At 60.2% G+C, this 15,362-nt stretch overlaps 1 protein-coding gene across 1 annotated transcript; it reads right to left on the bottom strand.

Moving 5' to 3' along the window:
* Positions 1 to 474: 474 nt before the first annotated feature.
* LOC307197076 (refilin-A) lies at positions 475 to 15,155 on the bottom strand. The gene is made up of 3 exons (XM_079942674.1): positions 14,832 to 15,155; positions 4,243 to 4,352; positions 475 to 2,843 (listed from the first exon to the last, which is right to left on the bottom strand). The coding sequence occupies exons 1-3, from the start codon at positions 15,036 to 15,038 to the stop codon at positions 2,510 to 2,512; spliced, it is 651 nt and encodes a 216-aa protein (XP_079798800.1). The 5' UTR covers positions 15,039 to 15,155; the 3' UTR covers positions 475 to 2,509.
* Positions 15,156 to 15,362: the final 207 nt, after the last annotated feature.

The raw sequence follows: 15,362 nt of genomic DNA, 5'->3' as shown, positions 1-15,362 counted from the left end.
CCGTAGGACAGATGGCTGCTTCAGAGGCAAAGCGGGGCGCACTTGGGGGCCTGACGGGCCGCAGCCCTTGCACCCCACGTCCTCTTCCTCCCAGGCTGGAGTTCCAAGGTCATCAGGGAAGGCGGAAGCCGTTTGCATGATCAAAGGAGACGGTCTTGTTTGACACGTGCGGCCCGGGTCCTCAGGGAGATGCTGAGATGGAGTCAGGAGGGTATGAGGCCTGTCAGGGTGATGCTTGCGAAAGACAAAAGGGACAGGAAGCAGGACCTGGCAGGGACTGAGCCTCGGTCAGCTGGGCCCGTCCCACTGCACTCCCATTGGCGGGGCGCCCAGGAGGAGCCTGACAGCTGCTGGAAAGCTCCACTTAGAGGCCATCCGCTAACTGCATGCCTCAGAAGTTGTTTCTTGAAGGGACCCCAGAGACATCTCCAAGGTCACCGGATTCGTTGGCACCGTAATTGCACGTGTCAGGAAGCCCAACCCACTTTTCTTTCCAAGTGGGGAAATCAGGGCTGTGACTGGAAAGCAAACTCGTGCAGCTGAATTTGCCTGCTGCCAGCGATGCGCCCCACAGCGTGTGTCTGCACAGAATCCCCACTCTACACAGGCTGCGCTCTCGGAGTTCCCAAGGCTGTGTCTGCACCCCGCTTGTCCGTACTGAGTGGCCGAGGCCTCCAGGTTCTTCCTTTCAGTGACATGACCCTGTCCTTTGGCCCTGCCCTCCTGGCTTTCACCCTGGCCCCGCCCTGTTAGACATCGTCCTCCATCGAGGCAGGAGCCCCTGCAAAGACACCGGCACTCTCCCACTCAAGGACACTGCCCCGAGTGTCCGCCTCACAGTCTGGGGCCCCAGTGGCCCCTCCAACGATGTGGACCAGATGTGCAGAGGGTGTAACAAGGCCGAGGCCACCTGCTTTGCAGAGGCAGCCCGGGCCCTTCTCCGGGGACAGGTCTGGCTTTGGGTGTCTGCAGGTGCCGAGGGCTGGTGTACGAAGTGCAAAGCACAGGAGCGTCAAACATGCAGATTCCCGGGACCCTCCCCGGAGTCAGACCCAAGTCCCTGGGCCTCTGCATTTATTACCCAGCTCCTGGGTGGGGCTGGCGCACTCAGGCTGTCTACAGGGATCGGGTGAGGGGCACAGGGCTCTCTCTGAGCCTTCCAAGTGTCTCCCTGGCCCCTGTGTGTAGTGGGGAGGGACCATGGGCCTATGAAGACCAGTCCCACCCACGGTGGGGTCTGAGGGTCTCAGAAACATGGAAGAGGGAGTCTCTTCGAGTCTGCACATTTTATTAAGATAATCGATTCTTAAGTTATTTCTTTGTTAATCAGAAAGCATCTCTGTGGCGAGAACATGCACAGTCTGTAGATATATAAAAATGTATCAGTCACTTCGCCTCTCCTGAACGCTAGCTCCGAGCCGCCCCTCCCCACAGCGAGGAAGCTAAAGGCCCGTCTCGGGGGGATGCCAGAGGAGCGGTGGGGCAGCCTCCACCTGCTGGGGCCAATCAGGTCGGAAGGCATCTCCGTGGCCACGCTGGGGGCTTCTGGGGCATTGGCAGCCCCAGGCCGTGGCCCCAGCACCCACGTATCCTGGCTCTTCCCAGGGAGCACAAGGGTCTCCCGTCTTCCTCCCCTGACCTTGCACGTGTGTGGTGAACCCTGCTGCACTGGCCACTGCAGTGTCATCACTGTAGGAACGGGAGGCCTGAACGAGGGCAGCTGGACCCCACGGAATCTGAAAGCTGACAGCTGGCCAGGAGCCTCGGGCAGGTGGCAGTGGTCATTTCCAACGGCTTAGACGCCTCCCCTTGGCACCTGGCTCAAGGGCTCTGACGGTCCAGAGTCCTGGTCCTGAGGGTGTCGGGACAGAGGTTAGCAGGATGCCCTGCGGGTGAGGCTCCGGACACAGAGCTCAAAGGCCTCGGTGCTGACGGGCTGTGCCCTCCATCCTCCGCACTGGGGCACGGGCACTGGGACAGCGCGGGCAGGGCTCCTCCAGGCCGCTCCCCACACACAACCCACAACCAGCCCTGGCAGCGTTGCCGGCTTTCGCCCAGCCTCCCGGCTCACCGTCCACCAGAGGTTGCTGGGCTATGGCTCTGGGCGTCCAGCTGCACACACGTGAAAGGCCTGCTCTGTAAACAGCCCTCTCCAGGGGCGGCGGGTGTCTGGACGGCACCCCTCTTCCCTCCCACGTGGCCTGGGAGCCGGGGTTGGTGGGGGGGCCCCCCGGCCAAGGCCGGGCCGGACGCCTCAGTCCTGCCGGCGTTCGGGGTGTCCACCGCTTCACGGGCAGCCAGGGCCCGCACAGCTTCTTCACTCCCAGGCCGTCGGGGCGAGCACCGCCTACACACCTGCCCCCGCCCCGGGCTCCTCGGGAAAGCCAGGCCCACGCTGCCTCACCGGGTAGGTGCTGAGAAAGCGGCTGCGGCGCGGGCAAGACACAGCCCGGGGTCCCTCCCGATCGTGGAGCCCGTGCTCCGGCCGCCGCGGGGGCCGGGCTGCCGGTCAGAGCGGCGCGGGGCCCAGCAGGCCGGGCCCGGGGCGCGGGCACAGCTGCAGCTGCACGCTGGCCGTGAACCAGCGGCGGGGCCGGCCCAGGCTGAGGTGCAGGGTGGTGCGGAAGGAGCTGCGGGCGCGCTTGGGGAAGATGATGGTGGTGCTGCGGAAGCGCAGGGCGCGCGGCCGCGGCTCCAGGGTCAGCTGGCTGCGGTAGCTGCGCCACGTGCAGTTAGGCGCGGCCACGATCGTCTCGCTGTAGGCCGTGACCGTGGGCACCGGCGCGTAGAAGACCTTGTCCCGGAAGTGCTTCTCCGAGGCGTACTTGACCTCGGAATTGCAGCTGCGGGGGAGGGCGGGAGCACGGGGGTGAGCCCCGGAGGCGGCAGCCAGGTCACCGTCCCGCGTGGTCGGGGGGCGGGGGCAGTGCGAACACGGAACGGGCTGGGCTCTTCCGAAATGCCCAGGTCAAAAGGGCAAGGAAGGGCTGAGGGACCCAGCTGGCTTGGAGGAAACTCGAGAGACGGGACAGTTAAATGCCGCACGTGACGCTGGCGGGATCCTGAACTGGGATAAAAATAGGCCATAAAAGGACATTTGGGGACAGTGGGTGGGACCGGACCAGGCAGTGGCCGTGTTTCAGCTCTAGCTGGCCCGGTTTTGGCAAGTGCACTGTCATTATGTGAGAGGATGTCACTGTCCTTAGGAAGGACACCAGCCGGAGTTACTTAGAGGTTCAGGGTCACGGTGTCACTAACATCCTCTTAAACGGGTCAGAAGAAAGTTTCGTTTACGTAGAACGAGACAGTGAGCAGATATTCAAGCCAATGGAAAGAGTCAATGAATCTGTCTAACGGGGGTTCCCTGTACTCTTCCTGCAACTTTCCTTAAGTTTGAAATGTTATCAAAATAAGTTTCCCCCAGGTAGCCTCAGCACCTCTAGGTGAGTGACCCTCCTTACGAGGGACCAACTGGTCAGTGCCCCCAGCTCTGCTCCCAGATCATCACATTGGAAGGAAAAGCTCCGGGGAGGGGTGTGGGGACTTCACCTGTCTCCCTCCCTGCTGCACCCCACAGGTGACCCGCGTGGGAAGGGAAGCAGGGGTCCCTAGAGCCCAGGCAGCTCGCATCCACCCTGGCTGGGGCCTCTGTAATAAAAACTAAAAAGGAGAGCTCTTTGGGAAGAAAAACTTTTAAAGGGGACCTGTTTGTCTCCTGGGACCCTATCCAGAGGTGAAGCGGGAGGAGGTAGTGGGTCCCACACCCCTGGGCAGGCCGGGGCGACGTGGACAAATCCATCCTGAGCGGGTGAGACCCACGGACCCTAGACTCCACCTTCTGGAAGCCCGATCCCCAGAAGCCCTCCGAGGAGGGCAGATGGCTGGGGGAAAGCTCCCGGTGGGGTGGCCTTAACTCAGAAGTGCAGGTGCCACCTGAGACGTCCTACACGTGGGAGGGCACCTAATACACATTCAGGGCAATGGCTCCCCGGGGGAAAAAGGGGCAAATTCAAAATAAAACCCAGCCAGGTTGGGGGTGAAGTTCAGTGTGGAAATGGTTGCATGTAGGCCGGGAAGGGCTGGAGAGGTGGCAGGGAAGGCCACCCGGGGATAGAGTCTCTTCAAATCACGGCTATGCCTCCTCGGGGAGCAGCACGCGGAGGGGCTGCCTAGAGGGAGGGGAGCCTGCTGAGCGCCCCAGCCTGGCCACCCCGCCTCACCCGGCCCAGCTGCCCCACTCACCGGATCTCGGGCGTGGGTTCTGGGTTCACCTCAATGCTCTCCCCAAAGAACACGGGCAGCATCCGGGGCCTCATCGCTCGCGCCGGGGTGCTCGGGGGGAGGGGGAGGGGCTGTGGGGAAAGCCAGGGACACAGGGTCACGTGAGCAGCCCTTTGGCACTGCAACCTCAGCTCCCCGCCAGGCACAAGGGTTGCCCCACACCACTCCAGTCCTGGTTTTCTGGAAGCCTGCTTTGCGGGGTCCATCGGGAAGCCCACCCCAGCGTCCCTCTGTGGAATGCAAGCGCTCTGATGCCCACGGCTCCCCACCCAGCCACCGGCCTGCCCCTCACTTCCTGGGCATCTCAATAAGGGGACGTGGTAACGGCCTCTTTCTACAACGCCTAGCCCCCCCGAGCCCCAGGAGCCAGGCTCAGAGCCCTGTAGAACTGGGACCCCTCTCAGGGAGCCCCTGAGCCTGAGCCTCGCAAGCTGCGACCCTGGGTGACACGTCAGGTAGGAGCTCTGCGAGGGACTGAAGACCGTGCTCGAGGGAAGAGTTCCCCGCGCTTCTTGGTGCGTGGCTGCGGGCCCCTCCTTCAGCTCCTGCACAGGCTTCCCCTGTCCTCGCCTGGACGAGGAGAGATCACAGCAGCTATGCCTTCTGAGCGCTAACCGCACCGGCCGTTGCTCTGAGCTCTCCATGTATCCATACATTCGATCACGGGAGGGAGCTGTTACTAGCATCCCCATTTTATAGATGCTGAAACTGAGGCCCAGGGTGGCTAAGTAACTTGCCTGAGGCCACACAGCTAGGAAGAGGCAGAGCTGGGGTTGGAACCCTGGCGGTCTGGCTCCAGAGTCTGCGCCCTCACCCATGTTCCCCGGCTGCCTCTCGGGTCCACGGGACGGGTGCTACAGCCCCAAGACCTGTCCTGTCACCTCCTGCTCGGAGCAAGCTTGCCCTCACACACAGGATCAGGGCGCTTCCCACACAGGCCTCTGCCCATATATCTTTCACTCGCCTTGGCCACGGCCCAGGCTGCCTCTGTGCCTTGGTTTATGCTGTTCCCTGTACTAGGAACGTCCTTCCCTTTTCTTCTCACTTGGTCGGTCCAGGGTGACAACTCAGGCACCAGCTCCCTTGTCTTCCCCCAACATCCTCTGAGGGGTTCCTGGAGCTCCCACCTGCTGGTCTCCATTGCTGCGACCCCTTTGTGTGTTGCCCCCAGACCATGAGCTCCTTAAGATTCAGGACCTGATGACCTCTCTGGCCCCAGGGCCTGGCACCTTGCAGACCCCATGGTGTCCAAGGACAGGACCTCACACGTGCAAAGCAGCGCCCTGCTCCCCTTCCACCTCTCCCCGCCGTCCTGTGAGCCCTTGGGCCAGGCCCACACCTGTCTTCAAATCCGCTCTCAGCCTATGGACATGGTCACCACAGCCCCCTCCTCAGCTGATCACAGCGTCCCCAGAACAGGGGCCGAGGAAGGACCACAGGAAGAAAAGATCTAAGACTTGGAGAAAGAGGGGGTTCTCCATAGGCCCCCAGCAGCTGTCGTCAAGCTGTCCCATCTCTCCCTTGCTGGGCATGGCAGGTGGAATAATGACCCCCAAAGTGTTCATGTCCTAATCCCCAGAACCTGGGAGTGCGTGACCTTACAGGGCAAAAGGGACTTTGCACATGTGGTTAAGGATCTTGAGATGGGGAGGCTGTCCTGGAGTGTCCAGTGGGCCCCCAATGTCTTCACAAGGGGTCCTTATAAGTGAAAGAGGGAGGCAGGGGGGTCAGAGTCAGAAAGAAATTGAGGACATTATGCTGCTGCCTTAAGGGTGGACGGGGCCAGGAGCCAAAGACTGTGGACAGCCTCTAGAAGGCGGGAAAGGCGAGAATTCTCCCCTAGAGCATCCAAAATCCTTGCTCTTAGCCCGTGAAAGCTGTTGTAGATTTCTAACCTTTGGAACCGTAAGATCTTAAATCTGTGTTGTTTTAACCCACTGTGCGTGGGGTCATTTGTTAGAGCAGCGACAGGAAGCTAATACACCATGGGACCCAGCAAACAACTCCCCTCTCGGGGCTGCAGCCTCCTGGGCCCCGAAGTGGGGCCACAGGCGCACCCGCCTCCCAGGCCGCAGTCATGACAGTGATTCAAAGTGTGTGAATGTGTGGGACAGTGCCCGGCACGGGGCAAGCGCCACATCAAGTCTTGTATAAAAGTCTCAGAATACGGAGAAAAGGCTTGTATTCTGCGTGCTTTTCACAAAGGCTCGAGGGGTGGTGGCTGGTGCGGGGGGGGGTCCTCTCAGGAGAGAGAGGTACAATCCACACTCTTTAACCTTGAGACAACCCTGCTCCTACCTTTCAGAAGCAAGTGCACCTCATTCAGGCGCTTTAAATTTAAAAATAAAATAGTGATGGGAATTCCCAGGCGGTCCAGTGGTTAGGACTCCACACTCTCACTGCCATGGCCCGAGTTCAATCCCTGGTTGGGGAACTAAGATGCCAAGAGCCGCGCGGTGTGGCCAAAAATTAAAAAATATATAAGTTAAAAAAAAAATAAAACAGTGACAAGATATAGGCACTTCTGGCATCCTCTGTGGCTCTGTGAAATCAGCACCGGCCTCAGCTGTAAAACTCCATGATCTGATGCTCATAAAAATCATACTCTCTCCCCGCGAGACTATCCGAAGCGTGAAGTATGGCGCTTCCCCAAATGTGTGCAGGGGTTTGCTGAGCACCTACTGTGCGCCAAACACCTACTGTGCGCCAGGCCCTGTGTGAGTCGGATGAGGCACAGTGCCTCCCAGGGCTCTTCTTGTGGACACCAAAGAGGAGAGAGGGTGAGGCAGGCGTGTGAGGGGCTATGGACATGGGTGCTAAGGTTTTGGGAGGTGTCTCTAGGTGGAAGGGCCGGAGGGAGGGAGGGGCAGCCTGCTACTGGTCTCCATCCCCCCACCCCACCCCCAAGAAAGAACAGTTCCCAAGCTCATGGGCAGGGAGGGCTTCCTTGGGAGGCAAAGCCTTCGGTGCAGAGCTGGGTACCACCATCCCTCTCGGGTCCCCCTGAGCCTCCTGGCGCGGCCCCGGTGCACATGTGGGGCCCCATTCTGGCCGGATCTCACTCCCCACACTGGCTGCCAGCAGAGGGGACAAGGCCGACCTCACAGACTAGGCCAGGAAGCTGGAGCTCTGGGCACCGTTTTCCAAAGGGCCCTGGTGAAAACAGCTAAAATCTGCCCCACCTGGGAACACGATACGAGAAAGAGAGAGAGGAAGCCTCTGAAAATCCAGACGCAGGCTGGCGTCCAGGGGCCCCCGGGGCGACGAGACAGCTCAGGCAGTCGTTGCCGAGGCCTGAGGCTGCCCCCGCAGAGCTCCAGGGACCAGTGGCAGTTCCGGCGTCCCGCAGCCGCCGGGCTCTGGAAGCTCAGAGCCGAGTCTTGCAGCTGCAGCGGTGTTTTAACATCAACATGGCACCGCTGCGCGCGGAGCCCGGCCAGCCCCGGGAGCCGGCCAGGAAGGCACACCGCTGGCCCTGCAAGGGCAGCCCTCCAGCCACGCTGGACTCACATTCCCATCGGAGCCGCCGGCGTGGGAGGCGGGCTGAGGACGGGGCTTGGGCTCCAGCGCCCAGGGGACCCCCTGCTGCTGCCGCTGCACCTGATGGCCTGGCCTGGGCCACCTGGAGCAAAGAAAGCTCCCAGGCGCCCTGCTCCCCTCACCGCCCCCCGACCCTGGGGCAGCCACATCCCAGCTCATTTCCCCAAAGGCCCTGGTGCTTGCTTCCCTCTGAAGAGGACCCGTCGAGAAACCCACCTGTGCCGGCCACCTGCGCACAGTGCCTCAGTTTGCTCGTCTGTACGAGGAGGCTGATGCCCGGGCGTGAGCTGGCCGGTGTCCTCGGGTCTCCTCGCAGCCCTGGGCTGCAGGGGCAGGGGAAGGCACGGGGAAGCTGAGAGCTGAAGGCCGGACCCCAGACTCCCAGACGCCACACATGCCCACCCTGGGATGGGGACACAGCTGGGCCAGCCTCCAGCCCCCAGCTCCTTCTAGGGACCGGGAGAGCCCTGTTCTAGCCTGGGGAGGGGGCTGGTCTGGCTCCCTGGTCTCCTGGGCAGGCAGGGTGTGTGTGTAGGGACCAGGGAGTGCTTCTGAGAGAGTGGGACCCAGAGAACAGCGGGCTGCCCTCCACCTACCATGCCCCCCCACCCCACCGCCTCACCCAGTGATTCACACGCCTTCCCTGGAGCTGCCGGGTGAGGATACATACTCCACGCCTGGAAGTAAAAATACACCCCGGCGTCTGGAGAGCTCCCCCTTCCTGGCTGTGGTACAGGGCACGGCCCACAGGACGGCAAAGAAAGATAAGTCCTCCGTCGTGAGAGCTCCGTGCCGCGCGGTGACAGCCCAGCCCCACCGGGGATCCGGGCCTGGCCGGCAGTGACAGGTAGGGATGGCGCAGCGGTGTGACACACGGCGGTCCCCCACCTGCCACCGCACGGGATGTGGCTGAAGACCACGTGTGACCCACAGAACCTTCCGCTTAGGGAGCATCAAGCCATCAGCGGAGGGTAAGTGGCAGGAGGAAGGGTCCGGGGAGACCCCACACTGACATGGGAGAGGGGCGTCCTCACCAAAGCCACAGGGAACCTTTGTAAGGGCCGAGACAGCCTTTCTCAGGCCACTGGCCTCACTGGCGGGGGATGGCTTCAACCACGATTGGAATTAAACTGAAGATCTTCGGCGTGTTTGGGATTTGAGACCAAAAGCTCCCGTGCTGGGCTAAGGGGACGCTGACCTGCACCCGTGAGGAAAGTGATCAAGGAGGGACATTTAAGCCCCAAGAATTCTTATCCTTTTTATGAAAGGCTTCGGGTATCGGTGGCAAATCCTGGGGTGAGGGGAGGGACTCCAAAAGGCTCGTTGCACAACACGGCACGACAGAGGCAGTGAGTGGGCCAGGCTCGGGGAGCCCAGAAGACCCCAAACAGCGCAGGCGCGGGGTCTGGCACCCAGGCCGGAGGCAGGGCTCAGGGACGGGCCGGCTCCCCAAGATGCCCTTGGGGGCCCGACGGACCCAAGCCAGCAGGATGGTGGTGGGTTGGTTTGTGGCCTCCACAAAGATATGTTCATGTCCTAATCCCCAGGACCTGTGAATGTGACCCTCTTTGGAAACAGGGTCTTTGCACATGTGATCAAGTTAAGATGCGGTCCCACTGGACGGGGGCGGGCCCTAATTCGACATGGCTGGTGTCCTTATACAAAGAGGGAACTTTGGACACGGGACACACAGAGGGAAGAAGGCCATGGGGGAACGGAGGGAGAGATGGAGGGGTGCATCTCCAAGGTAAGGCACGCCGAGGATGGCCGGCCACCACCAGAAGTTGGGACAGACACAAGGGAGGGATTCTCCCCTAGAGCCTTCGGAGGGAACACCCGGATCTCAGACCTCAGGCCTCTTTGTACCTTATCTGTTTCCCCCACCCCACAGCAGGGAGGCCAGGAGTCCCAAGGGCACAAAGGACAGACCACGCCCACCCGAAGGAGAGTCCCTGTCAGTCCCCGCCTAGTGGCATCTTCCCAGGAAGGTGGCTCCTGTCCACTCCCTCGCCCCCAGAGCGCCCGGCAGGGCACGGGCGTTAGTGTGACTAAGGCTACAGGCAGAACTTCTCACTCGGATGAGCCTTTCACAGAGACGCGAGGCTGCCAGAGACGTTGCTGAATTCCCGCTGGAGGCCACTTCATCCAGGGTTAAGCGGACGGGGGCTGAAAGGAGACGCCAGGGTTTCTGGCCCCTCATGGCCTTCCTTCCCGCCAACAGGCTCCTCCCTCCGTGGCCTGACACACCTGGTTCTCTTGCACCTCAGCTTGCTCATAGGCACCCTCGCTGGTCAGGGACACATCGTGAGCCTGCAAGGGGGCCAGGGGGGTTGACTCCTGTCTCCTCAGTTCACCTGTCCATCCATCCATCCATCCATCCATCCATCCGTGTGTCCATCCATCCATCCATTCATCCATCGGTCCATTTATCCATCCATTTGTCCATCCCTCCACCCATTCATCCTTCTATCCATGTATGCGTTCATCTGTCCATCCTTCCATCTGCCCATCCATCCATCCATCTATCCATTTGTCCACCCACCTGCGCTGCTATCCTTCCTAACGCCGGGCACTAACTCCCTAAATGCCTAACTCCCTCCCCTCTCTGCCCTCACCCTTGGTTTCGCCATCATAGACCAGAAACAGAGAAATGGGAAAATCCAGGTGTCCTGGGTTGGGGGCAGGGGTGGTGACAGCCGAGATCCTGAGAGTTGGCAGCGACGAAGACTTCCAAGGGCTGGGCAGCCCCGGGAGATTTTCGAGGATGGGCAAAGACAGCCCACTCCCCACCACCAATTCTACCTGGTTCCGGCCCCAAGGGCTTCCCTCGGAATCTGGGTCTGGGGAACCAGCACCTCATCCTTAGGGCGATTCCCCAGTGTGCCCCTCGGACACACACTCGACGTGTAAACGAACCCCAGGAGACCAGAGGGGGTGACGGGGCAACGCACGAGGGGGCCCAGGCCACTGGCTTCTAGAGAACCCACATCCACATCTGAGGGGCAACAGCTCAGACTGTCACCTCCAGTCACCACTCCACGGAGGGCCGAGCCCCTCATCTGCCACAGATGGGTGATCTGTCCTCATCTCACCCACCCCAGTGGTGGCTGTCCCCTCAAAGGTGCACCCCAGAGAAGACGACTTGCGACCCCAAACGCCGTCTGTGCTCTCCCTGAGGGTGGTAAGAGGGCACAGGGCTAGTTCCCTGAACTGGCCATGTTAACCTGGGGAGATGGGTGTCTGCCACACACACTCGCTCATCCTTCCTGGCAGCACGACCTCTCCCCACGGCTCCGCCAGGCAGGACGGGGAGGGGGGCAGGAAGGACATGGGGTGTTCCCTCAATCTGGAGCCGGAGGTCCAGGCCCCGAGAGCTCAAAGGTGACACAGACAGCGGCTGTCCTGTTCACAGCTGTATCCCTCGCCAGGCCTGGCTTAAATATTTGTGGGATGAATGCAGCTGACAGGCGAACCCTGGCTGGCCCGGCAGGCGGCTTTGGCTGGCCCGGTGTCCTGCAGGCGACCAGGGGCCCTGCAGGGAGACAAGCCCTCCGCAAAGCCTGTTCTGCAAGGCACTTCTCAGTCAAGTCTCTGATTTGCGTTTCTAATTTGGAGGGTCTGGGAGCTCATGAGGCCTTTTTAAAAAATAAAAATAAAACAGTCACAAGTACATTTTGGAAAGACCAAATGGAATTTTACTTTCTGGCCTCAGCTTAGCCTACAAGTCCCTGCACTGCCCTCCACCAGCCTCACGGCTGCAACTCAACCACGCCTCAGGACCTTTGCACTTGCCATTCCCTTGGACTGACACACAGTTCAGCCCTATGACCATAAAGGCCACTCTCTCATGTTTTCTGGTTTCCATTAAATGTCACTTCCCTGACCATCCAGTCTAAAGGAGCTCTACCTGAACCCAGCTCTTCATCTTACGGGCACTTAACAATCCACCTGGTGTTTTATCACATGTTTAAGTTGGTGACTGTCTCTCCCACTAGAATGCCAGTTCCACGAGGGCAGGGCCCTTGAACATCTTGTTCACCACTATGTCACCCACAGCCCAAAACAGCACATGGCATATAGTAGGTGCTCAATAAGTACCGGTGGGACGAATGACCGATTCCTAGATCTTCCTTTGGTTTGGGAATTACCAGGAACGGTACCATCGTTGGTCCAGAGTGGGCCAGAAGAAAACCTATGATCAAGTTAGGGTGGGGTTGAGGGATTCATTTATACCCAGCCTACTCCCCAGTGCCTTTTATGTCTTGGGGGACAACGTCGCAGCCAGCCAGTTACCCTACATCCACGGGGTACTGCCCAGAAGTTAAGTCCAGCTTATTAAAACAAAGTGGGGGGAAATGGAGCCTCTTTCTAGAGGGTGAGCAAGTTTAACATGCACTTGCAGCATAATAAATACGGTGACAAGCTAGCGAGGACCTCAGTGGCCAGGGGGCTGGGGACAGAACTGCAGCTCATCCCCCTGGCTGGGGTGTGCGCCACCAGTGTCGACCAGGAAGGCAGTGCTGGAAACTGGGTGTCAGAACAAAGATGCCTACCCCAGGCTGAACCCCAGGCCCACATGGTCTGACAGGTGCCAACCAAGGGGCTGCCAGAGGAAAGCGGCCCTGCTTGCGGCCACCTGAAACCACCAACGCCAAGACACAGGAGAGCGGCCGAAATGTTGCCCACATCTGCACCTGGAAAGCATTGTCAGTGAGTCGCCCGCAGGCAGGATTAGCAACATTTAACAGGAGTTAACCTGCGGGGGGCGGGGGATGGAGGCGGCCAGTGTGACAATAACTTAGGTGCCCGGGGGCCCAGCTGCAGGCTCCAGGGCTGAGAAGAGGCTTCCCTGTGGCAACCATTCCCTCTCTTTTTATTAAAAGCAGCATTTCCAAATCCTGTAGGTTCAGAGGTATTTTGTTTTTTTAAAAAAATCAAAACAACAACAACAAAACGCAGGTAGTTAATTAGCTGCACAGTGAAAGGTAGGATAATGCAAGGTTCAAGGGTAGAGACTCCGGAGCCCAATTCCCTGGGTTCTAACCCAGCACCGCCACTTAGTTTAGGCAAGTCGCTAACCTCTGTGCCTCAGCTTCCCCCTCTGGGAAATGGGTGTCATAAGAGCACCTACATACTTCTTGGGACTACTGTGAAAATGAAATGAGTTGATGCAAGTAAAGCGTTTAGGACGGCTCCTAGCACCTGGGAAGGCTATCTAAATGCAGATGTCATTACCTGTGTGGAAACAGCCCCAGGTCTTGCCTTCAAGCCAAATTAGAAAGATCAGAGACAGCTCAGTTCCATACCTGGCATCTAGTTAGCAAGGAGGGGGAAAAAATAAAATCAACCAGGACAGCCAAGACAAGTAAGCCAGGCCCACTGTTCTTATGGCCGCCTCTGGCTGGCCTGGCCGGCAGGGAAGGCCTCCAAAAATCCTTCTATAAGGGGGATTCCGGGTCATCCGAAGAATCAAGGGGAAGGCTGGTTCCCTGTCCCTTTCCTCCAAGGCCCACTGTGTAGGACACCACAGGGATTTATTCCCAACGCGCGAGCTCAAATACCACCCCCTCCATTCAACTGTGCCAAGTCTGAGACACTCTTTCAGGAAAGCTGGTACGTTCAGACAGCGGGATCGATTTCACTGCCAACAGCCTGGGTCACATCTATCAATCCCTGGAAGTCCAGAACGCCTCTCCTACCCCCAGCCCCCAAAAGAGAGACCAAAGTTCAAATTCAACGCATGATTTTGGTCTAAGCCAGCGGTTCCCAAACTCTGCTGCACATGAGGATAACCCGGGGAGGTTTTAAAAATCCTGATGTCCAGGTGGCAGGCTCTACCAATCAAATGACACTGTCTGGAGGTATGAGGTGGGCATGGATATTCTTGAAAGATCTCCAGGAGAGGGATTTCCCTGGTGGTCCAGTGGTTAAGACTCCACGTTCCCAATGCAGCGGGCCTGGGTTCGATCCCTGGTCGGGGAACTAGATCCCAGATGCCGCAACTAAGAGTCCGCAGGATGAAACTAAGACTTGATGCAGCCAAATAAATAAATACTTAAAAAAAAAAATCTCTGAGAGATTCCTGAGCCCACTCAAGTTTGGGACCCACTGGACCAAGGAGCAAGGGAGACACCAGTGACATTCCCATCAATAGGCCTGGAGGGAGGGGAACCATTCCTTTCTGCTCCTGGGAGGATTTCCAACTGGAGGGAAGCATTTACTGCCCTGTGAGGTACCAGGTGGGCATTGCCGGGGCCCCAGGAAAGCGGCGCCGGGCTGCAGTCGTGCTAGGACACCCGGCAGAAACAACGTGAAGGCGTGCAGAGCGCCGCAGAACAGGGAAATGCCACTGGAATTGTTAGCAGACTCCGGATCTCAACTTGTCATTTCCTCAAGTCCAAAGGCGCCCGATCCCGCCTGCCTGGCTCCCGCCTGCCGGGGAAGGGGTGCGGGGAACCCAGTCTCAGCCCAGCACCAAGCTGGGTGACCCCCGGAGCCCACCTGAGGGCCCCACTAAGTCTGGCAAGAGGGAAAACTCTTGCGTCTCCTGCCCTGGGGTTCCAGCCTTCCCCAGGCACCGCCTCAGCTCCACGTCAACATACCTCAACACCCCGGGAAGGAAGGGCTCCTGTCTGCGTTTGGTTAAAAAAAAAAAAAAAAAAGTCTTTCACGTTGGCAGCACAGGGGGAAGAGTAAACAGGGAACCTGGGTACACTGCTTCGGCCAGGGGCTCCAGCTCACCTAGCCTGAAGCCAGCCTCTTGGAGGATTTCGGACAGTCCTCAACCCCTGCTCTTTCACTGCTGACAGTAAGACGATCACTCCTTAGGCCCACAGCCAGGGAGAGGGCTGCAGGGGTCAGGCTGGACCATCCCCACCTGCGGAGCGTGGCTGTCACTTGGCCACCTTCTTGGCTGGGGGGATGGCGGGGGGAACCCAGTCCTGGCTCCTGAAGTACCCCATCCGGGGGCTGGCTCTGTTCCCGGTTTCTGCGCGAAGCCGCGTGCTTACCGCTTTGGCCTCGCCGGGTCCGGGGGCCTCCGAGGAGGCGCCAGAGCCCCCCGCGCGAGCGTCGAGGATGCCAGGCGCCAGGGAGTAGAAGGGCGGGCTGGGGCTGGGGCTGGGGGGCAGCCCGGAGTCAGGGCTGTCCAGCAAGCCCTCCCGGCTCTTCTCCTTGAGGCTCTCCTCCATGCCCTGCAGATGCAGGTGGCCCACCATGTCTGGGGGGCGCCGGGCGCGGGCCCCCGGCTCCTCGGGGGGCTCCTCCACCGCGCTCCGGGGCCCGGGGCGGGCGGCGGCGGGGCGAGGGCTGCGCGCCGGGGACCTGCGGGCAGAGCCGAGAGGCGGTGCGTCGGGCCCGGCGCCCACCCGCACCCCCCGCCCGAGTCCCCGGTTCCCCGGCCGCCCCGGCCGCGCGCGCGCGCGCCGCGCCCAGGAGGGGCCGGCGGTCGGGCGCCCGGCTCCGTGCGCTCGGGGCGGCTGCCCCTCCGCGCTGCCACGCCGGGCCCGCCGCCCGCCGCTGCTGGCCGCGCTCCAGCCACG

This window comes from Stenella coeruleoalba (assembly GCF_951394435.1).
Source record: "Stenella coeruleoalba genome assembly, chromosome: 14".
NCBI classification, from domain to species: domain Eukaryota; kingdom Metazoa; phylum Chordata; class Mammalia; order Artiodactyla; family Delphinidae; genus Stenella; species Stenella coeruleoalba.
This window is presented reverse-complemented; position numbering and strand designations above follow the sequence as displayed.